The sequence below is a fragment of the Colius striatus genome, chromosome 5 (genome assembly GCF_028858725.1).
Source record: "Colius striatus isolate bColStr4 chromosome 5, bColStr4.1.hap1, whole genome shotgun sequence".
NCBI lineage: Eukaryota > Metazoa > Chordata > Aves > Coliiformes > Coliidae > Colius > Colius striatus.
This window is the reverse complement of record NC_084763.1, coordinates 11,871,759-11,896,121: the sequence shown is the minus strand read 5'-3', so window position 1 is coordinate 11,896,121 and position 24,363 is coordinate 11,871,759. Positions and strand designations below refer to the sequence as shown.

Below are 24,363 nucleotides of genomic sequence, written 5' to 3'. Positions count from 1 at the left end.
GTTTGTCTTTAAAATACCTAGCACTTGTTGCTGGTGAGGGATGAAGGAGTGAGGATGAGATAAAGGAAGAAGCTAAAACAAACACAATGATCCTGAGGAAAAAAAAGGATAGGAAAATAAAGAAAAAGGAAAATAAATAAAACCCCAGAAATGGAAGGAAATGCACATTTTTTAAAATTAAGAAACATGTTAAAGAAAAAAAAATGTAAAATCATAAAGACAATATGACTAGAACGAAAAGTAAAAGGAATAAAACCAAGGAATGTGAACATGAAAGTTATCAAAGCCGAATTTTGATCCCTTTCTTAGACTATTTCAGTAATTTAACTGATATGAGGTGGCCCCTTGTAAAGAGAGTTGCTCTCTCTACAGTAACCATGCAGAAACTTGCACAAAATAATCATTTATGGACATTAGGTTGCCCTAAGCAATTAAATTAACAAAATAAAGTAACTGAATATACTTGATTTTTCATGAACTTTAGTATATTTGGCAACAATTTGTGGAATAGGGTAGCCTCTATGAAAGTTCTTGACTCTAGGGCTGGAGGACTGGACTGCAGCTTTGGAACGAATGAGAGACAGGAAAAAACAATATTCTTGCCTCAGGAGATGTAAAGCAATTGAAGAGATGTTTAGAAGGCCGCCAGTTGTATCTTGCTGCCCTCATGCCTACGGATTTCTTTCAGAACCACTGACCCATTGCATGCCTCATCCCACTAGAGGACTTTGAATGGACTTTGGTAGGCACTAGATTTCAATTGTAGGCCTGTTATATAAAGCTTTGGGACACTGAAAAGGCTTTGTTCAATCATGGGACATAGGTTTGCCAAAGTAATGCTCCTGCCCTTCAGGGGTCCGCACCCAGAAGCTGAATGGATTCTGTAAGGAAGCAAAACACGGATGGCCTTCTATTTATTTCCCTGTGTGCAGTCACAGCTGTATGCAAATGTGTTTTTAGTCACATGAAATAATTTTAAAATTCAGGATGATCAATTGTCTAAAAAGATGGTATTAACAACAGTGAAATGCTGTAAAGGATCCTGTCTGCCTTTTCACGTTTCATTACACAGGTGGTTTGATATTTCCCTATTGAACTGACCACATTTTCTTCTCTTGTTGGCTCTTTCCACATTACTAGAAACCAACAGTTAGCTCTCTTGTGTCCTGGAACGATGTCACTTATGTGCCAGCTCAAGCAGGCTTATGCACTCAGTGTTAGCTCCAGTTTTTGGCTGACTACATGCTCTCAAGAACATGCTGGACAGTCTTTAAGGATCACCAAGATGACTGTTTTACTTCTATTGTTACGCAAACAGCAGAAATTAGTTGATCTGTCTCTCACACTACTCAGTCTGTTGGCATATCTAGAGATTGGATGAAGTTGGAAACATAAAATTAAAACAATTCCAGACTTCTTAGTAATGTATAATTATCATCATGCTTTTTTGGAGGAGATCCCTGTCAACAGCATCTTTCTTTGATCTGGGTCCCAGTGAACTAATTTCAAGCACAAAGTCTGTCTCAGTTCTATTGTATGAAAGAAATTTTCTTTCCTCTGAGTTACCCACTTGATTTAATTGATCTTTCTTCTTTTTTTTTTTTTTTAAATTTATTTTGAGCAAGGGAGAGCACCTCAACTATCTCTGTGCCATTCCTTATCTCAAATAGGGTATTGACTATGGCTAAATTTGCCTGGTATTTGCCGTTATAAGGCAAATTTCAGGTCAGCTACTTCTGAGAAAGAGGCCAATAAAACATGTTCTGTCTAGGTTAAAAAATGGTAGCAACTTCTTTTCTTTAAGAAATTTCAGTTTCCCTACAGCTTGGAGCATGGCCTTGATAGGTATCAGGGAGCTGTGTCAGTAATGGACTTCTTGTCATCCCAAGAATCTGTCTCCAGCAAGTCCAAGAAAGTGAGCCTCCAAAGCTCATATCTACTCAATGGAAATTTTCTAGACCTCTGTGTGGAGTTTTTTTTAATATTTTCTCTGTACTGAGGATGCTTGAGCCTAAAGTGAAGTAGCTGGAAAAGAATCCTCCCTCCTACAGTTGTGGCTCTGGCCTGCTTTGGGCCACAACAGTGGTAAAGACAGACTGACTCGCCTCTCTTCTTGGTGATCATTTCCCTCACTTCTCCGATGGCTTCCAGGGAGAGTGGATGATTTAGATGCAGAAAGAGCAAAAATTGACCTTAAGTCTGAAGAAAAAGGAATGATGGAAGGAAAATAACCCCAAATCCCTGAATACTACTGAGGAGTTTGGATTTGGTTTTGAGTGGAAAGAGAGGAGGTCTGACTGTGCAGAAAATAGTAATCACTGTGGAAGAGTAAAAAAAGTAGAAAAAGAGGTGACACTAATGATACAACAAATGATCTGGTGACAGAGACTGACTGGGAGCTTAGGGGTAACTGAAATGGAGAAAGCTAAACACCTTTCATGAACTATGGGGAAAGGACTGCAGGAAGAAGGCAGGAGGAACAAAATGAGGGAGGCAAAGGGAATGCAGATAGTGTGGAGAACAATGTGAGGAAGTAGTGGGACTGGAATACCACAAGTGGTGGAAGGAGTTGAGCCTGAGAGGAACAATACAAAAGTCTATGTTCATTTGAGCATCTCCTTGATATTCCTGCACCTCATACTCCTCTGCTTTCAGCCAAATCCATGAACACAGCACATGTCTTACTCTTCTTAAAGCAGGACCAGGAAGATGGTAACAGAACCCATCAGCTTTTCCATCATGCAACTGACAGAAATTCTCATATTTCCAACTATGAATATCAGCATTATCTCACCACAAAACTGGCTTACAGTACTATTTTGCTTTTGTAACAGCCTTGAAATTTATCCAAGTAAAAAATGAAGCTCAAAGAATATGCTTAGATTTGCACAAATAAACAGTCAGAAGCTACAAAACGCTGCAGTTGCAGCAGCCCACAAGGCACTGGGGCATAGTCTTTGAGCCTCAGATTGCCAGTTATTTTTCCACTGACCGCTGCCTTGTCCAGTGCACAGGACAAATTGTGCTTCATTATGGAAGAACTGATTGATACATTGCCTTTTAACTTCTTCAGTGTGTGGCCCCAGACCTCTATTTAAAGCTCTTCACCAAGGACATTTCCTCTTGGGCTCTTCTGGTTTTTTCAATCTTAATTTATTTTCTTATGTTTCTACAAGATGAGGGTCTTCCCCTTCTCATTCACAGAGAAGTGGACAGATATTAAGAGAAAAAGCTTATTTGGGCATTCAGTCTAGGTCAAGTAGGAGATGATTTTTTAGACTGTGTCTTTAAGTGGTTCTTTACACAATTCTACAGTGAAAGTACACTTAAAATTGTTAACTGTTGAGTACCAGGTTCTTCTATAAATTAAAGTCCAGAGTTTCAAGCTGGATATTGAGGAAGCCCTTGTGAAAAATCTCTTTTAAGTGACTTGACCACCATTGCACTGGAATTACATGTCAGATAGAAGGGTTCAGCTCCTCAGCCTTCAATGTCCTGAAGACCATCCTTGACCCTTCTACAGCTCCCTGCCTCAAACGCTATGCAAACCAGGGAACGTTTTAGTGAAACAGATAAGGCACAAACCCTGGGACAACAGCCTGCCTGCTGCATTAGTAATTCTGATGCATCCTTAAAACAATTCCTTTGGGAATACACTGAAGCAAAAAAATCATGACTGAGCGATTTTAATCACAACGTACATTGTTATCATAAGATATGGAATTGCATGCTGTTGAACAAACAACTTTTTCTAGTTATCTCCTAACTTTTGATGGATTTGTCCTGTACACTTCAAAGGGCTTCTTCGGTGGTGCTTTTATTGTGTAGTGTGCATATCCACGTGGGGAAATTAACTGGAATAGCTATAGTGGAGTACAGTATCCCTCAGTAATTATTCTAGACTATTTTTTTCAGAATAATGTCCACAAGGGAGACTATTCTAGACTAACCATTGAAAACTGACTTATTCTGCACTAGCTCTTTTAGTCACTTTTCCTGCATGGACAAAGGGTAACTGTGTATTTTTAACATGAAGCCTCTTATTTGTCTTCTTCCTACAAGCTTGTCTACATGAGAAAATTTACTGAGAGTGCAATAGCTATATATTTATTATCTCTATAATTATATCTGTATCTATATATTTTATGTACTTACAAGCAACCAACACAGATATTTTTATTCCAGAATAAAAGTATTCCCACTGGGATTTACACCAGCATAATTTTACCACTAAAGCTCTGCTAGTAATTTCCCCATGTAAACAATCTCTGAAATAATCTAACCAAGATTTTTTTCATATCTTCCCTTGTATGATAGCTTCTCCAAGCACTACACAAGCTTGTATCAGTCACATATTTTATGTTACCAGTATGGCGTGAGCTATAGTGTTTGTTTCCTTGAAATATGTACATAGAGTATCTTTGAACAAGGTCACCCAAATACACTCATATTTCTGCAGATGTGCAAATGCTTCTTATGTATACTTTTAACTTGTTTTTGTTATGTAAAGGCCACAGCTAATGATGATAAAGTAACAGAAAAGGCTTTGAACTGTCCAGGAGGTCAGCTGATAGAAACCTAATGCTGAAATCCATTTATTTCATTGCAGTGTGCTTCTCTTTCCTCTCACATATTACAGTTCATTCTTGTTTAAATTGTGCAAAGTTCTACTGGCAAGAAAGGTCTCTCACTTTGAGTTGGTGTGGTGTTGGGATTTGTAACACGGTTTGCTACACTAAGCAAACAAATAGTAATGACAAGCAGCCTGACCAAAAGCAGGAGGATCTGTCTGCCCACCAAATTCTGAGCAATACAATTCATTATATCAACTATCTCAAAAACTTCTAATTTCCAAAGAACATCAACTACATTTCAATTGTCCTCATAACTGCCCTCATAAATAAATTAACAGCTGCTACCACATATTTTATGACTGTTTTTAGCATTGATTACAGTTTCTCAAGAAATGTTCATCTTAAGCCTCATCTGTGACAGCACTTAACAGTTCTCACTGGTAAAAGTCGTTCTACTTAATATTATACAATCTTCTATATGAGAAAGAAAAAAAAAAACCAAAACAAATCAGGAGGGAAAGCAAGTCAGGAAACTCAGCAGTGAGGAGGACAAACAGAGGGGAGAATTAAGGAGAGCCAGGGAGCAATACTTACTGCTGACTAACTGGCCAACACTCAAAGCTGAAGAGGAGGAGGATGAGGAGGAAGAAGAGGAAGCCTGACGCACTGGGCTTTGAGACATAGATGCTTGACTGTGAGCCAAATGCAGGAGATTGGGTTGTGAGGCTGCTTGTCCCACTTGCGTCTGGGAGGGCTGATGGAGCTATATGTTAAAATGTAAAAATAGGTATTTAGAAAATGAAGCAGTAACAGGAAACTTTCAATGCAGTATCTCAGCCGTCTACTTCTGTGGAACAAATCCCTCAGGAGCATTAAATACCATGGACTTAGTGCAGGTGACACAGTGTTATAGCAGGAGCAGTCTGAGCTCTTTTGAATTCTGACTTTCCACTCTTCCTCAGTTTAACAAGATATTTGATCTAAATAGAACTTAATTACTTGTTTGAAATGAGTGCTAAGAGACCTATGACATTCACAGCAGCATTTTGATTTAATAAATGTATATCCTTACCTGTTTTCTGACTCATGAAGTCAGATTTTTATTCCCTACATGGATTCTCGTGTTAATTAGCATTGTCCTTGTGTACTGTAGGACCAGAGCCAAGAGGAGTGGCAATGGGGAGGAGAAGACAAATTGGGGGAAAATCCCTTTCCTACAGAAAGGAATGATTTATTTTATGACATTAAATCCAGCGAACAAAAGAAAATGTTGAAATATTTTTCCTCAATTGATAAATGGTCCTTGCCTAAAACACACAGTGAAACTTTTGAGCCCCATTCACCTCAGGACTGTGTCAAGTAAGACACACCTAAAAAGCCTACTGAGTATGGTAGATGCAAAGTATACTTTGTGACACACGAATCTGGCTTTACAATTTTTTTTTCTAACTAACTTTACAACAGTGTAGTCTTTGGTTGTTTGCTAGGGGAAAGGAGAGCACCTGTCATCCCATTATAATAATGAAATTAGCTTTCACATGGAATTGAAAACTAGGACCATTCTCTGGTACTGATTTTCGCATAAAACTCCAGGCAAATTCAAAGAGCAGTCTCCCTACAGAAGTAAGGTATACCCTGTCAGACCTTTCAGTTTCAAAGTGGCTTCTGGTAGTACAGTAAGGCCCTTTCAGAGTCTAATAATACACTAATATAGTCCTGATACATTCAGCTAACTGTTACTTATTATACCTTTATTTAATGTTGATTCTTGATACTGATCAAAAAAGATTGCAAAAATGTACTAAAAGGCTTTGCTTTTAAGTAACAGCTGTTGTCTGCTTTCTCAGGGAGGGGGAAAGGTAAAGGCCTATTTGTCCTTACTTTAGATCAGTAATTTAAATCTACTTCTTGAGTTCTCAGGAGTGTGAATTTTCTCTTTTGATATTTAACTGAGAAAATGACTTCAGAAAAGGAGTTGAATTCATTAATAATACTCAAATTATATACAATATGTTCCCAGAACACATAGAAGTGACTGGTGCTAAGCAAACAACAAATTGTATGGCATGGTAGGTAAAGGTATCTGATCACATTCAAGATGACACTTTTCTGTGGAATATAGATTAACAATTTTAATGACATTATTACTATTATGGGTCTGTTTAAGAATGGAAAAAAATACAGCTCCCTTTTCCACCTCTCACATGGAATGATATAACTCAAAATGAAGCAAGAAACTTTGAGTTACCGTTTAATAATAATGAAAATTATTTATCTGACCAGTGTTAGCCTATTCTGACTTCCCTAGGGATCAATAAACAAAAACATTTTATCTCAGGGAGATTTCTTGGATCAAACATATTTTTAAAAATAAAACTGGCACTTTATTAAAGGGAAAATAATGGAGAAGCTGACTAAAAGTCTTCCAGATTTCAGACTCATGCAAGCATTGGGCACCTTTAAAAACATTTTCACTAGGGGCCAGATTAACAGAGTGCTCCCAACCCAGAATGTCTACTTTTATAGTATTCTCCTTGAGGGAAGCAGTACACTAGGAAGGATGGCTGGCTGTGAGGAATACTGCAGAAACAGAGTGCCCATCTGTTACGGCTGCATCACTCCAGACTGTAGCTTTCAGAAACAGGCAGGTGTTGGGCCCTGGGTCTGTTGTCCAAGGGAAATCTCTGACAAAACTAAATAATTCAGCCTAGGCAAGAAGGAAGAAAAGTACTGTATTTAGATGAGTTAGATGCTTTCACATTATCTGGAACAGTCTTAAAGGTGTGAGTGCTTATCTGCGAGGGTGGAGGAGCAACTGTAGTAGGTATTTTTAAAAAGAAAGATCTGCAAAATTATAGTCCAGTCAAGTAAACTTCAACCCATGAAAAAGCACTGAAGAAAATAATCAAACAATTTGTAAGCACCCGCAAGAAAACAAGGTAGCGACAGACAACATGGATTGTTAGGAACAAACTGTGTCAAACCAATCTGATCTCCCTCTAAGACAGGGTAATTGGCCTTGCGGACAGGGAAAAAGCAGTAGGTGGTTTGACTTTACAAGTCTCTCAACACTCCCTCGTGTGACATTCTTTATAACCTAGGGAAACATCGTTTAGATGAAATTGCTGTGGAATGAATGCAAAAGTAGTTGGAAAACACAGCCAAGAGGGAGGATATCTACCCGTGGATGTGTGCGTGTATGGTACTTCATAGATGTCTGCCCTCATTCTGCACCACTCCATTTTCCTAATGACCTGGATGATGGAGAAGAGAATATGCTTACTAAATTTACATACTGATGATGTTGTAGGAGGGACTTTTGATAGGTTGGAATACAGGATTAGGATTCAAAATGATTCTGGTCTGTTTGAACATGCTACCAGCAATCCTTGAGTGTTGCAAAAGTGGAGTGGAGGCAACTCCCATACCATGCAGTGGGAGTGATGTCTGCAGTGTGTGTGAAGAATCTTTCTTACTAAGCACTAGAAAGACCTCTGGAGGGGTGACATCATGTCCAGAACTTGATGCTGTATCTTCAGAAAAAGTCTAGACCAACTACAGGAGAATAGAGTGTCTGAAGGTCTGGGAGTTACCTGAGACTTATGAAGACACCTGGATTGAACTGGTCATGTTTAATTTAAAGAAGGGAAGACTAAGTGGGATATGATCTGGGTGAATCTGCTTCTGCAGGGGGTTGGACTAGATGATCTCTAAAGGTCCCTTCCAACCCCTACCATTCTATGATTCTATGATATCTGTCTCAAATATAGGCAGAGCTAATGAAAAAAGAAGAGAATGAGTATGCCTTGCGTTTTATAGTGAAGAGGATGAACGACCCAGGTGATTGAAATTAGAGGCTGGGAAAAGGTGCCTCATGTGGCAATGAAGAACTGGCATAAATTTTGCATTCTGCATTCTCCAGTTGTGCAGGCAAAGAGTTCACACAGCCTCAATGTACCACATACACAGTATAGTAGTTATGTCTAGGAAATGTCTGATTCTCTGCACTTGTAATGCAAAATGCATTTCCAAATGTATTTTTGAAGTAACTGGGCTACCCAGAAGCCTGGCAGTTTTCTCATCAGATGTCCAGAAATCCTTGGACAAATGTAAGAAATTCTCAGAATTTAGCTGGGGAAAAATCTCAGGATATGGCCTGTGGAGTCTGGATGAACAGTGACTTTAGGTGAAACAGCAGCATACAAGGCATCTTTACAGACAGTTGGCTTCTAACTCACTGCTTGTGAGGCAAAAGGGAGCAATGAGGTCAGAGAGGCTGAAGAGTCACTTTAAGGCCTGATCAGGGACTGAGGGAGATTCCATCTTTAGCTCCCTACATAATTTCCAGCACACCTCCTGTTTTACAGACGTGACGGTTAAGCTGTAAATGTCCTGCTTAAAGAACAATGATAGTTATCTATGTCATGAAATTGCATTAAAATACTCTCTCTCGTTTCATCCACTGTAATTTCCACTCCAGAAATAGCCTTAAGGAGAAGCGACGATTAGATTATGAATTAGATTCTGGATGACAGAATCAATTTGAACTTGCAATAGCTGACTTTTCCCAATTTTGGACACGTACATATGACATGAATTATATTTATGACTGTTGTGCATTTTCCATCTAAAGACAGAGGAGGCATAGAAATTACAGAAGTGGTTGCTGTAAGTGCCATTCTGTGTAGGTGGATATAGTAGACATGCTGAGAATGATGACTGTATGCAACACTGATCAGTATCTGGCAGGAATATATGCATGCAAGCTACAGCTAGAGGAATAAGATGAATATGAGAAGTATAAAATGTTGCATAATACTTTATAAGAATAAACTGAAAACTACAAAACCTGATTTTTACTTCTTTTACATCAGTTTTACATGCTCCTGTCAACAGCGAAGCTAGTATCACAGAACCATAGAATGCTGGGGGTTGGAAGAGACCTCTAGAGATTATCCAGTCAAACCCCTGATAAAGAGGGTTCCCCTCCATCAGGAGGCACAGAAACATGCCCAGATGGGTTTGAAAAACCTCTTCAGAACAAGACTCAACACCCTCCCTGGGCAGCCTGTGCCAGGGCTCCCTCACCCTCACAGGAAAGAAGTTTCTCCTCATGTTCAAGTGGAACTTCCTGTATTCCAGCTTGTGCCTGTTACTCCTTGTCCTGTCACAGAGCACCAGAGAAAACAGATTGACCCAGTGCTCTTGAAACCCACCCTTTAAGTATCTCCAGGTTAAAGAGCCCCAGTTCCCACAGCTTTTCCTCAAAAGGAAGATGTTCCAGTCCCTTGATCATCTTGGTGGCCCTGCACTGGACTCTCTCCAGCAGTTCTCTCTCCCCCTTGAGCTGAGGAGCCCAGAACTGGACACAGGACTCCAGATGAGGCCTCACCAGGGCAGAGTAGAGAGGGAGAAGAACCTCCCTTGACCTGCTGGCCACACTCTTCTTGATGCATGCCAGGATGCCATTGGCCTTCTTGGCCATGAGGGCACATTGCTGGCTCATGTAAAATTTGTTTTCCATCAGAACTTTCATGCTCCTCTCTGCAGAGCTGCTCTCCAGCAGGTCAATCCCCAGCCTGTACTGGTGCATGGGGTTGTTCTTCCCCAGATGCAGGACTCTGCACTTGTCCTTGTTGAACCTCATGAGGTTCCTCTCTGCCCAACTCTCAAGAAGGTCAAGATCCTGCTGAATGGCAGCACGGCCTCTGGTGAATCAGCCAGTCCTCCCAGTTTGGTGCCACCAGGGAACTTGCTGAAGGTACATTCTGTCCCCTCATCCAGGTCATTGATGAAGATGTTGGACAAGACTGGCCTCAGAACCGATCCCTGTGGAACTCCACTGGCCACAGGCCTCCAACTTGATTCTGTGCCATTGATCACCACCCTCTGGTCTCTGTCATTCAGACAGCTCTCGATACACCTCACAGTCCACTCATGCAAGCCACACTGCCTGAGTTTTCTGATGAGGATGTTATGGGAGATAGCATCAAAAAGCATTGCTGAAGTCAAGGTAGATGACATCCACTGCTCTCCCCACATCTAGCCAGCCAGTTATACCATCATAACAAAGATGTCAGGTTGGTCAAGCAGGATTTCCTCTTGGTGAATCTGTGTTGACTCCCCCTGATAACCATCTTTTCCTTCATGTGTTTACAATTGACATCAAGGGTAAGTTGTTCCATCACCTCTCCAGGGATGGAGATGAGGCTGACTAGCCTGTAGTTTCCCAGGTCCTTCTTCTTGCCCTTTTTGAAGACTGGAGTGACATTGGAATTCCTCTAGTCTTGAGGCACCTCACTATAATCGTTCCAAAATGACGTAGAAGGCCTTAGCAATAATGTCAGCCAGCTCCCTCAGCAGTCACAGGTGCAAGCCCTCAGGGTCCATGGATGTGTGGGTGTTCAAGTGCCTAGTAGATCCCTAACTCAATTCGCCTCAACTAAGGGAGGGTCTTCCTTTCTTCAGACTTTCTGTCTTCCAGGGATTGGGATTTCTGAGGGCTGGATTCAAACAGTAAAGAGTGAAGCAAAGAAGGCATTCAGTAGCTCTGCCTTCTCTGTATCCTCCATCAGCAGTGCACCAATCTCATTTAGCAGTGATCTCACATTCTCCCTGGCCTTCCTTTTGCTGCTGATATATTTGAAGAAGCCTCTCTTCTTGTCCTTTACATCCTTTGCCAGATTTAACTCAAGGAGGGCTTTAGCTTTCCTTGTTTCATCCCTATATATTCTGACAGTGCTCTTAAATTCTTATACTTACTGAAGCCAAGGTTGCCCCCAAACTTCACTCTCCAATCAGACCTTATCTGTTAGTACAATGTCCAGCAACATAACCTTCCTTGCTGGCTCCTCAATCACATGTGACAGGAAGTTGTCATCAACATTCTGTAGGAACCTCCTGGACTGTGTGTGCTTGGCTGAGTGGCTTTGCCAGCAAATACCAGGGTGGTGAAGTAGCCCATGAGAACCAGAGATTGTGACTGTGAGGCAGCTCTCAGCTGTTTGTAGAAGACCTCTTCCTGATGAGGTGGTCTAAGGTAAACTCTCACAACAATGTCACTCACACTACCTTGCCCCGTATTTGTCACCCATAAACACTCAAGCCACCCCTCATTCCCACCCAGACAGAGCTCAATGCATTCTAATTCCTCTCTCACATAGAGAGCAACTCCACTCGCTTGCCTTTTTGGCCTGTCTTTCCTAAATAGCACATAGGCATTCATGTCTGTGCTCCAGCTCCAGTCATGGGAGCTGTCCCACCACGTCTCAGTAACTGCAATGAGATTGTGGGCCTGTGAGATGTGGAGATTCACATCTCTAGTTCCTCCTGCTTGTTTCCTGTGCTGTGTGCAGTGGTGTACAGGCATGGCAGAAGCTCACTCGAGTGTGTAGCTTCCCTGGATAGGTTCAAGAGGATTCTCCACAGTTAGACACTCCACTGGGGTGATCAGTCTTCTGTTAATTGCAGAAGCAAAGAATGAATTAGGTCTGTAAGACTATATTTTGTTCTTAAATTATGTATGTGGGATACTCCTAAACCTGTGATGGTTGACTGGAGTCTTCTATTAAGGTCTTCTTATGACATCAAGGATGTTCCCTGCATCCAGAAGGTTACATGACAGTGACAGAGTAACAAGGTATTTTACATGACATAAGGAAAGAGAAAGAAACTAAGTGGAAATAAAGAACACACTTTGAGAGAATATTGCCAATATCATAACAGAACTTCTGCTGGTTTTACAGAGTCTGGACAAACAGCAAGGGCAAAATGCAGCTCTAATGGAAGGGAGAAGAATGTAATGAGTTTAAATTGCAGTAAGGGAGGCTAGTGTCAGGCATCAGGAAGACCTTTCTAATGCTAAGAAGAGTGGCCTAGGTTGCCTAAGGATGTCAGGGAACCTCCATCACTGAAGATTTTTAAGAACAGGTTAGACAAACATCTGTCAAGAATGATATAGGGACAGTTGATCCTGCCTAAGGGTAGGGGATGGACTGCATAACCTCTTCAGGCCCTTTCCAGTCTTATTTTTCTACGATTCAGTGAAAAGAAAATCTGAGAGATGAGGAAACACAACAAATTAGAGAAGACAGAGGTGAAAAAGACGAGTAAAACAAAAAGGGCGGAAGAGATGAAACTAAGAGAAGTGGTAAAAAGAGCAAAAAATACATTTTAAACAATAACCTTTACGATGCAAATAAAGATTTTCAACTTTTTCTGATGTCAGCTAGTTCTTCCTGGGAAATATGGACATTAGCTCGAGTAAAGATTAAAGTCCATGGAAGATGCTGAAAAATAAACACATTAATATAAAATGACATTCCCAAACACTTTGAAATGCCTCACAGAGTACTAGTTTAAGTGTTTCATGCTTCCACTTCTCCTGAAAACAGAGTTCTTGACACTGTCTACATTTCCTAAAATGTACCATACATTTGTTTTTGAGAGAGTGGTGGTCTGCTGTGGCCATTGTACGATTTGAGAGCATCGTGGCAGACCAAGCCTGTCTTCAGACTTACTATACTACATGACCAGGCATGGGCTCCAAAAATGTTTTCCTAAATCATCATTTTTTAACTGTTCAGGTGAAGGAGCCCTGGCACAGGCTTCCCAGGGAGGGTGTGGAGTCTCCTTCCTTGGAGGTCTTCAAGACCCACCTGGATGCGTTCCTATGCGACCTTATCTAGGTGGACCTGCTTCTGCAGGGGGGTTGGACTGGATGATCTCTAAAGGTTCCTTCCAATCCTACCATTCTATCATTCTATGATCTAACAAATGGAGAGAAGAGTTATTATGCATATCTACTTGCTTCATGCCAGATCACTTTCACAGTCAACCCTGCCCTGAATGTTGCCCAACTACTGTACTCTATCACCTGGATTTAGGTTACTCAACTAAATTCAAGTAAGTGAATATATGAATCTGAATGTGAAAGTTGTTTGATACCTAATAAATATCTTCTCTCTCTGTATTATATAATATATCGTGTATATATAGTATAGAGGACTTCTATAGACACTGCTTATAAGACTGACAGAGTAAGTACGTTTGGGAAGTAGCATGAAAAAGCTCTTTAGGTTCACGTGGGCTGTGCACATAGCTTAAAATTAAGACTACAGCAAAGAAGTGCTGGAGTGCTGTGAATGTAAAGGGGTAAGCCTTTGACAGCAGTTCTCTCAAAGTCTTTTAGTGGGATTAGAACTATGTTCAAAGTACACACTGTAACTGAAGATCTCTTGGCTTGCTGAATGAGGTGGAGGACACAGCTGGGCTTCTGTAGGAGATACAATTTTAGATGCCAACCAGGTGCATCAGTCATCTTTTCGATCCCATCAGGAATGATATAATGTGAATATTACAGTAACAGACTTTAATGTGTGTATAATTCAAAGGCAAGAGTAATGTTCCTACAGTGATTAGTGTTTCACTCTCTCTATGCCTCAGTTCCTTAGAATGACAGAGGTAGTGGAGTGATATCTTCCTATTTCCTATGGTGGGGTGCAGTTATATTGTCTTTTTTGAGTTACTCTATTCCTGTAAGTGCAGATGTCATAAAGAAAAAAGGTTAGGAAGAGATGTGAGTTACAATTGTTCATGATGTGGCACAGAAATTCTGATGTTGTCCCTTAGACCAGTAAATAATCTGGTAATCTTGACTTTCAAAAATTTACTCATTTTATCCATTGATGAAATGGAATTTTGTAATGCTGATGGTAAAGGAAAAGAGAAAGAAGTGAGAAAAAATTGTCACCCTCATCACTAAAAGTCATATAAAAACCAAAAGAAAACAAATGACAACACAGTTTGGATGCTATATTCAAATATAAAGAAAGAAGAGTGAGCTTCTCACTAAAAAAGAGATCATCAAAGCAATAAGAACATTGCAGAGAGAAAATGGCTGAGAGCTGGTCAGATCTTAATGGGAGAGGATAACGAGGGATTGCAGGGAGTTGTCATAATGAGAGGGTAGAGTGTGTGTGGTAGGTTGAGAAGAAAACTTCCAGCATGTAAACTGGAAAGTAGATGTACAAGAATGACCATAAACTCATCTATCTATGCCAGCTATCTATGTCTTTTCAACAGTTAATCTAGAGCATGATAGCCAATGACAATGAAGATGGGGAACTGACTGCCTAAGAAAATGCTACCTAGTAGCTTGGTTTATTGTGTTAGAGTTGGCAGAAGCCCAAAGCTGGTAGTGCTATAAGACGATGATGAAATATGAAAAGCTCTGGCAGGCAGTGTAGATAAGACTGAAGACAGCTAGGACTATGAATTTAATGAATCTAGTCTGTAGAAGGAAAGAGCTAGACAACAGCAAGATGGGAACCTGCCTGATGAGGCACACTGGAAAACAATAGACGTTCTTCCTATGTAGGCAAGGAACACCAATTATTGGGAAAGCTGCTTAAGGAATTCATAAACAAGAATGTGTTCTGAGCCTCAGTGGTTACTGGCAGCCAGATTATTTTACAATTTAATTCATCTAAGCATTGTCCATCCTAAAATAGCTACTGTAGTCCCCTCACATCAATGCTTACTGTAGATACCTTAAGATACTTATTAAAAGATTCAACTTACCTAACAAATATTCTATTTTGACAGCTTGAGCTGTCCATTGGACATGCATATGTCTCCCTGACTATGTCTCTTTGTCTCTATGAGAAATCTAGTTAACTAGCTTTTACCAGATACCTAACTTCTCTATGACCAACTTAAGTAAGGTGAATCCTTTCCTAAATTTTGTAAGACTCCTATTCACGGTTCAAGTTCTTCTGCCAGCTGTGTTGGTGTCAACATGTGCTGGTAAAGATATGGATAGACACCTTCAAAGAGGTTTTTCAAATCTGATAGCAAATGATGATACTAGCATGCTGTTACAACAAGCTCATCTGTTCTTGAAAAAACTGTGCATTTGGCCATACTACCTAGATTTTGACGAGATCCCTCCTGAGAGAGGCATGGAAGAAATGCAGAAGTTCAGGTTACGAGATGCCTCTTTATTATGAGTTATAAACAGCTTAAAAATGCAAGAGGTGTAGAGTTAGGGAATAAAAATCCTTTTTTCCAGGAAAGGAGTTCAAAGGATTTATACCAAATATTTGGAAGGGTTTTATCAGGCAGCAAAAAAAGATGATGAACAATGGTGGAGTTGAATCAGTAGGAGGAACATGTGAACTTCTTAAGTTAGTATGGAATACTATGAACAGCTAACAGTTCCTGTTTACAACATGCCAGGGGAGCACTATGACAGATGAAACAGAGAGTAGATAGGTGAAAAATCATTCACATTAAAAAGAACCATTTTAGTGACTGACAAGGTAACAATCAGGGAAACAGAAATGTATCATGGTGGATACATCTACTTATTGAAAAACCTGGTCAATAAGCAGAGAGAGAAAAAAGCAGGATGCTAGGCTGAGTTGAGATAAAGATTGTAAATAATGATGAAAATATGTTATGCAAAACAGTGATGCATCCTCACTGTGGTCATGCCATTCAGTTCTGATCACAAAATCTTGAAGAGATTAGTGTGGAAATTGAAATGGATGGGAGATGGGCAGTAAAAATTATTAAAGGCAAAGAAAAAAACTTGTTATGAACAGAGATAAAAAGGACAAAGACTACAACAGGAGTGCAAACAGCTGCTCACTTTAGAAAGTCATTACAATTTCTAGGAAAATTCTCAGTGTGTTCATGGATGCTGCTGCTTAGATTAGCAAAATCTTGAAAAGCAGTGAGAAACCTGAGCCTTTAACTGCTCAGTGTAATTTAAAGAGGAAAAATCTCTGCTGTGTGTGGTTTAAACAATGTAAATCAGAAATATCTATTTATTCTTAAAAACAAGAGGAATAGGATTACAGGGGAATTGCTTGTGTACATTAAAAACCAATCTATTTACAACACTGAAAAAACAGCACTACTTTATACTACAGACAAGTAATCTATGAACTCATTTCCATGAGGAGACATTGAGGTTTTAGTCTGTCAAGTTTGAAAAAGTTGTATGAATAAATAACACAGGCAGTCAACCTAAGTAGAGCTGACTAAAAACAATATCTGAGGCATTTAAGTCTTCAGACAAGTAGCAAGCACTAGCACACATTACTTCACAACTGAAACACGCTACACAGGTTCAATTATTGTGACTCAGCTAACAGCAGCAGCTTACTATCATCACTTGCAATCACTTCTCTTTCTCCTGCAGTACTTAGCTTCTAAGGAAGTGACAAGTGGAAAGTTAAACTAGGATCATCTGCAAGTGGAACATTTTGCTACATTATTTATTTCCTCATTTCTTTCTCTGTGACACTCTCAAAACTTTTCCCAAACTTGTACTGTTCTTTCACCTTTCTGAAGCTTCTTCCATCAAGTTACAAGACAGCAAATGCTATGTGACACTGGTTTCAAAAATATTTTGAAATCCTGCTGAGCCCTCTGAGTTTGAGCAACCAGTTCTGAAAACATGGCTTTAAACTTATGACCAAATACACTATCATTAGCCAAACACTATTGGCTAAGTCTTTACCCAGGCAATAAGATAAATTCAGAAATTCCTTACACTTTGAGTAATTCTGCTTGCTTTTCAAATGACACAGTAGTTTCTATAGTACTAGTTCAATTGCTCTTCACTGTCAATCAGTGTTATTCTTATGGGAATCTGGCTCTCATATCTCTTTATTGCTCTCACTGAAGCCAACAGAAACATATCTTTTCCACTTCCTTCAGTAAAAGCAGAAGAGCCAGTAGAGGGAGCACAAATACATAGAAATAATTTTCTGTGGTTCCTGTAAAAATGATGTGTACTATTTTTCTTTTTCAAAAAATATTTTCATACGTATTTTTTCATATTTGCACTACTTCTCCCTCCATCAAAAATACTGTCTTGATCAGGCTCCAACAGTTGTAGGTAAGGAGGCTCTGTACTGTTTGGTGACCCTGCAAGCCCTAGGACCTCAGGATTCTGTGTGAGAGGCACAAGCTGGACCCTTAGAAGATGATCTTGGCAAAATAAGGGTTTTCTACCTACACAGCACTGCTGGGTGCATCAGCATGATATGGGACACATCTTTGGCTCCTGGAGATAACCAAAGCTCTGCTGGTTGATGATCTCTGCCAGCTGATGGTTGCACAGGAGCACACGGTTTGGGTGAACCAGTAAAATATGGCATGACATGGCTAAAAAGTGACTTTTTACATTGGAGCCTCCTGCTCACTCGGCAAGCTGCAGCCTTCAGAAGCAGTTTGTCCCTTTAGGTGAGCCCAGTGCCACTAGCTCACAGCTCTGTCCCCTCTCTGCCCTATGACACTACTAGGAGACGTTGCCTGGAAGAGGTTGCTTTGCTGCAGGACTCAAAAGATATGTTGCTCTGCAGGTGAGAAGGTCCCAGCACCTCTATCCTTCTCTCTACTTCAAAATGTCATGAGTTTCAAATGGGATCTCAGGATTTCTATGCTTTCTGAAAGCTTCACCCATTAAGGAAGAAAATATTTAATCTCTTCAGGAGAGTAACCCATAGAGAAATATCCTATCCCACAAACCCCAAGGAAACTAAATGTGAACTGCTGACTTTCTTATTTCATTGTCAAGTTTTCCCATGCTGGAGAACACACTACCCACCCTCTCATCTTGTCTGCTTTGTTTGAAACCATGTACACGCAACAATTGCAAAAGCACTTGCCAGTGGTATAAGTCTGATCCCATTAAAGAAAATAGAGTTAGATAAATGACAAGTGCTTTGGAAAATACCTCTGCTAGATCATCACAGAGGACAGGATAGGAAAAAGAGTATGTAACCACTTGGATGTGAAACGTTTTCAAAACAAACAAAAAAGTCACCTTAGTGATCCATTGGCTCTCTACTTCTAAATTTGAAAAAAGAAAAGTAAAAATCATTGTTTTGGAGTTCAGAGGGCCTGGGATTCTCAGAGACATACAAAAGGCTGCTACCTGCGACTGATGTTGTCAGCAGGACTAGCAAACAAACACTACCCAAAATAAGAATGCTAAGCTGAATATTCAAGTGAGTGACACTCATAAGTACCTTTTTGGTAATCATATTTGATACTTTTTGCATCCTTCATTTCCTCTCTTTCAAATAAAAAAAGCTGGTACTAAATTCTTTGCTCTACAGGTGTAGGCAAAATGAATGAATTTGTCTTTAGAGTACTATGAAAAGAACTAGATAAATTTTTTTGGACCTCAGTGAAGTTGCTGCATCCATCCTGAAGTCTGTGAACAACCTAGCACCTTACACTGAATAATAATTTCCCTAAAAATTCTCTCTGTCTATGCAACTATGTACAATCATATCTGATTTACCAGTGAAGAAAATGAATACTTTTTGTATGTTTTCTGTTGTTTTCTCTGCACGTGTCAAGATATTTTAAGCCCTTGTCTACTAGGTGACCACTAGCCAAGGAACTGAACTTTAGAGGCCAGATGGGCCTTCCCTGCCTCATGTTCCTACTCCACTTTCACTACAGAAAATTTCTCACTTGACCCTATATTGACCTTTGAAAGTTAAAAAATGGATAACAGGATAATTCCTGAATGTATGGATTATGTACCCTGACATTATATAAACTACCTATACACTAATATACTATGCCTGATAGAATTAATCCTTTCTTATTAAAAATGATAAGGATTTTTTTGGAGAAGGCACGAGAGGGTCTGTGAAGAGCAGATTTCTGCACATCTGTTTTGATAACCATTCAGGCTAGAGACACAGTACCTGCTGTCCTGGCTTGAGCGGCGATAGTGTTATTCCCTGGGTATTGATCACTGGGAGTATCTGGTTGCCGATGACTGTAGCGATGATCTGACCCTGGGCATTGGTCAACAGCTGTGGAGTTATTGGCTGCACCTGAAGTCCCTGAGCTCCACCTGCTGCCTGGCTGGAGGGGACTGGATTAGGCATCAGTGGGATTGTTCCAATAATCTGGAAAAAAAATGACATAGAATAGGAAAATGCATACATGCTGCATATATTTTCCATGCATAATTGCTTGTTTTATGCATGTTCACAGAATCATAGAATCATTTCAGTTGGAAAAGACCTTTAAGATCATCAAGTCCAACCACTAACCTCACACTGCCAAGCTCAGCACTAAACCATGTCCCTCAGTACCTCATCCACACATCTTTTAAATATCTCCAGGGATGGTGACTCCACCACCTCCCTGGGCAGCCTATGTCAGTGTCTAACAACTCCTTCAGAGAAGAAGTTCTTCCTGATCTCCAATCTAAATCTCCCCATGTGCAACTTGAGGTCTTTTCCTCTTGCCCTATAACTTGTTACTTTGGAGAAGAGATGAACTGTCACCTCACTACAACTTCCTCTCAGGTAGTTGCAGAGAGTGATCATGTCTCCCCCTCAGTCTCCTCTTCTCCAAGCTAAACAATGTCAGTTTGCTCAACTGCTCCTCATCAGACTTGTGCTCCAGACCCTTCACCAGCTTTGTTCCCTGCCTCTGGACATGCTCCCAAGTGTCCTTCTTGTAGGGAAGGGTCCAAAACTGAACACAGATCTTGAGGTGAGGCCTCTCAGTGCTGAGAACAGGGGGACAATCATGTCCTTGGCTCTGCTGGTCACACTATTTTTGATACAGGCCAAGATGCCACTGGCCTTCTCGGCCACCTGGGCACACTGCTGGCTCATGTTCAGGTGGCTGCTGATTAACACCCCCAGGTCCTTTTCTGCAGGACAGCTTTCCAGTCACTCTGCCCCAAGCCTGTAGTATTGCCTGGGGTTGTTGTGGTCAAAGTGCAGGACCTGGCACTTGGTCTTCTTAAATCTCATACAGTTGGCCTCGGCCCATTGATCCAGCCTGTCCAGGTCCCTCTGAACTGTCTTCCTGCCCTCAAGCACTCACCCTCCCAGCTTGGTGTTGTCGGCAAACTTACTGAGGGTGCACTCAATGCCCTCATCCAGATCATTAATAAAAGATGTTAAAAAGAGTAGTCCCCAACACTGAACCCTGGGGAGCACTGGTGACTGGTCACCAACTGGTTTTAACTCCTTTCCCCCCATTCTCTGGGCCCATCCACCAAGATGGTTTTCACCCAACACAGAGTTTGTCCATGGGCAGCCAGTTTCTCCAGGAGGATGCTGTTAAAGACTGTTGAAAGTTTTTTTTTGCTGGAGTGAAAAGGACTTTTGAACTCATTTGTTGTGTCACATATCACATGTTAATTTTACCACCATCCACTGTCATCCCCAACAAATCTGCTGCACCTGAGAGTGTATGAGACAAATACTGGGCAACTCCATGGCCCCTGGATGATGGTTTGTTCCTACCTCTCATTTGAACATAGAGAGAGATGCAAATATCAATCTGTTTTGCTTTCTACAATTCACCTGGACAAGGTTATTACCTGTGAACTGAGCTGCTTATGTAATTTTCTGTGATTTACTGACACCTGGTACTCTAGAGGACCACCTATTACTCCTATGTGACCTCAGGGAGGAACAAAGAGATAATTGATGCCTTTCAGGACATGGCTTATTAAGATATGTTCATAAAAATGCATCTGTTTTTGGATGACAACTAAGTAGTACAACATAACGAGACGGCTGGTGTTAGATAAAACATTTTAGCTAACATTTCTGGGGCAAGTATTTGAAGAAAGAGACACTTGTGACATCTCAGACTTGAGAATACGGTGATTTACTAAAATGTGAATGTGCTTGTAAAACTAATATTATGATGAGATGTCAAACAGATGTCGTAAGAAAGCTTGTCAGTCAATAAACCTCTAGGCTGAATAAAGTCATGCTGTTGAAAGACTTTTTTACAAGTATTAGAACATCTGAAACTTCTGATGAAACTCAGGAATAAAGTCTTTTTTTCTTATTTTTGCAAGTATCAGCAAATGAAGTTAGAGCCATGTAATTGTTGCAATACGAAAAGTTTAAAAATCCCCAAGAAAATACATGTTTATTTCCTTTATGATATATTCACACTTCTTCTGACTTTATCATAGCCCTCCTTCACTGAAATCTATCTATCCCATTGTAAGGCTTCCAATCTTTCCTCTCTCTAAGTCTTTCTTCCTCCTCTCTACCTTCAACATGTATCACACTGCACATCCCTTTCATCCCACACTGGTATGATCCTGGTTCCCCTGTGTCCCATATCACATTGAGAAGTGTAGATCTACTTAGTTGCTGAGAACTGAATTCTGTCCGAGTTCTCCTCCTTTCACCTCAGTGGAGGTAGTAACAGGGCAGCTTTCCTCAGTCTATCTGCCTATTTTCTTTTCAATTAGGAACTTAGTAATGTTCTTACATCTCTTTATTTCTGACAAATTTTGTTGAAATGGATCAGCTCTTTTTTTCCATTAGGTAGGTATGGAGAGATAGATGGGTGGAAAGAGGGAGAGAAGGGTAGACAGCACTAGTCACAAGACTAGTTTCCTCATGAAAACAGGCTAAAGTGTTTAGTGTTTATAATGAAACTCCAAGGAAAATTTGTCTCCAAAACAAACATACAAAATTCCTATTGATTTCAATAATTAATTTATATCAGTTGGAACAGTACAACAGTGTAAAATAAGCTCCAAAAATGTTTAGGGAAAACATTAAGGTCTTTGTGCACAGACCATTAAGTGACTTTTTGAGCGTGTAAAACTAGAGAAACAACTCTGAATCTCTTGCTAAAGATATAAAAAGGATACATGTATGAATTGTGTTGATCTGTGAAGACCTCTGCATATATAAATCATCAGAAGTGATATGTGACAACCCCAGAAAATCCATTCTCAAGAAAGCATCATGCAGTGAAGTCCAACTAACTGAGGGATGGCTGGAGGGGCTTGTGTCTCTCATCAGAGGATCACTCTCTTCCTTCCCTTATTAGGTTAAATACGATTCAATCAAGTGCCAGCATCTTAATGAGTGACTACTCCTTTAGCAGTCACAGCCTGATGGTGTGCCTCTAGGTAGGCTCAAGGTAAAGTACAATGTGACAGCTTAAACCAACTCCTTGTTTGAAAAGAGTGCTCTTGGTTAGCTACAGCAGCTCAGCTAAGAAGTGGTAAGTGCTGAAATCATCATAAATTGACAAAACTTGCCCAGCTAGAAGAATTTTGGATGGGAAGACCAGAGAACTGTAATGGACAGCAAGACAGCTCTCCTGTGGATTTGGCCCACCTAGTAAGCTATATCATAAGAGCTGAATATATCAAAACTGTTCAAAACACTGTAAAGATATCATTCCAGTTCTCCTAATGCATTCCTAAAAGGTAGACAAATCAATAAAGAATATTAGCCCCTTTTTACAACGTATGAAAGTGAAGCACGATGAGGCGTATTCAGACAGAGGTTGTGAGTTAGTCTTCTAAACTGGAATTTCCTGAGTCTCTCTCTGCAGATGATAGTACTTTTTTTTTTTCCTAAGGTGTCCCTAGCTGAACTGCAGCTGCTTGACTGTTCATGTGAAAAGAGGAGGGAGGCATTGAGGTACATCATTATCAGATTTCTGAATGTTTTTAAAAATCTGACTTCCAGCATGAATGAAGGCAGTATATTTCTCCTATTTTTGGTGACCTAAATGTAGGGGTCATAAAATCTTTCACTTTTAATATATCTCACTTAACATAAGGAATAATCCTTAATTTCATCAGTAAAAACATAGCAAAGACCTCTCCTTCTTTTGTCATGCCAGTGAAGGACATGACCTTGGAGTGTCATTACTCCAATGTAACTTTAACTATCAAGGTCCTAATCCCAGCAAGGCAAAAAAAATGCTGCGCTGGTGTTATCAGTAATAGAAATGTTTGCATTCACATTTAAAATGCATTTCTTGGACTGCAGTTGGACATTTTATAGAATGACAGTGCTGAAGTGGACAGTTTGTAAGGTCAGAAGCAGAAGGCTATCTATATGTATTAATGTGTATCACACACCATTGTGTACATGGCGTGCTGTACATGCACACAGCCAGGAACGGAGAGAGAAAATGCAGCTGAGAGAGGTGTTCCAGAAGGACAAATGCAGAAACACCCTCAGGGGTGTAACTGTAGGAGCCAAGGGCAAGTCTGAATGGGAAACAGCTTTCCCACTTTCTGAAACTTCCTGAGCTTTCAAGAGTTTTTCTTCCATTTTATACCAAAGTAAAGTCTTATCTGGTTTAAAAAAAGATATCCTCTTGTTTGTAGTTAACCATGGGGGTTACCGTTTGTGGCATGCATCTTTGATACGCCTAAACCCAGACTCAAGTTCCCCCTTCTCCAAGTACTCTCTCCTTAGTACCTTATCAGCAACCTGATTCATATGTAGGGAGGAATGTTGGAACTGGATTCCCCTCCTCAAACCTTGTGTGATTGTCCTGGGCCAGGTCACTCCTCTACTTTTGGTACAAAATTTCACCCTGAACCTTGCTAATCTGTCCTGTTAAAGTATCATAGAACCCGGCACTTTATGAGGCTTGCTACATTTAAATTTTGTGAAGAAATAAAACATGACCATGCCACAGGCTTTAGACCACATTACAGACTATTTAATTGCCAGTGTTTTATTTGTGGGGAAGCATTGGTCCTTTCTAGCAAATGCTACTATTTCAGATTATGTTCAAAGATACTTCAGGAACAGCACGTGACAGAGACTTATCCCATAAGATACCTCTAGAATCACATAATTACAGAATGATTTGGGTTGCAAGGGACTTTAAAGATCATATAGTCCAACACCCTGCCATGAACAGGAACAAATTCCACTAGATCAAGTTGCTCAAAACCTCATCCAAACTGGCCTTGAACATTTCCAGGGATGGGGCATCCACA

The 24,363-nt window shown here is 40.3% G+C and overlaps 1 protein-coding gene across 3 annotated transcripts in view; it reads right to left on the bottom strand.

Annotated features, from left to right (window-relative positions):
- POU6F2 (POU class 6 homeobox 2) overlaps positions 1-24,363 on the bottom strand; it is a 322,297-nt gene that overhangs the window by 7,810 nt on the left and 290,124 nt on the right. For all 3 annotated transcript variants that reach the window (XM_061997033.1, XM_061997035.1, XM_061997036.1), the window contains exons 7-8: positions 19,313-19,519; positions 5,169-5,337 (exon numbers count right to left, since the gene is read on the bottom strand). In XM_061997033.1, coding sequence (XP_061853017.1) covers positions 5,169-5,337; positions 19,313-19,519 — 376 coding nt within the window. The remainder of the gene's footprint in view (positions 1-5,168; positions 5,338-19,312; positions 19,520-24,363) is intronic.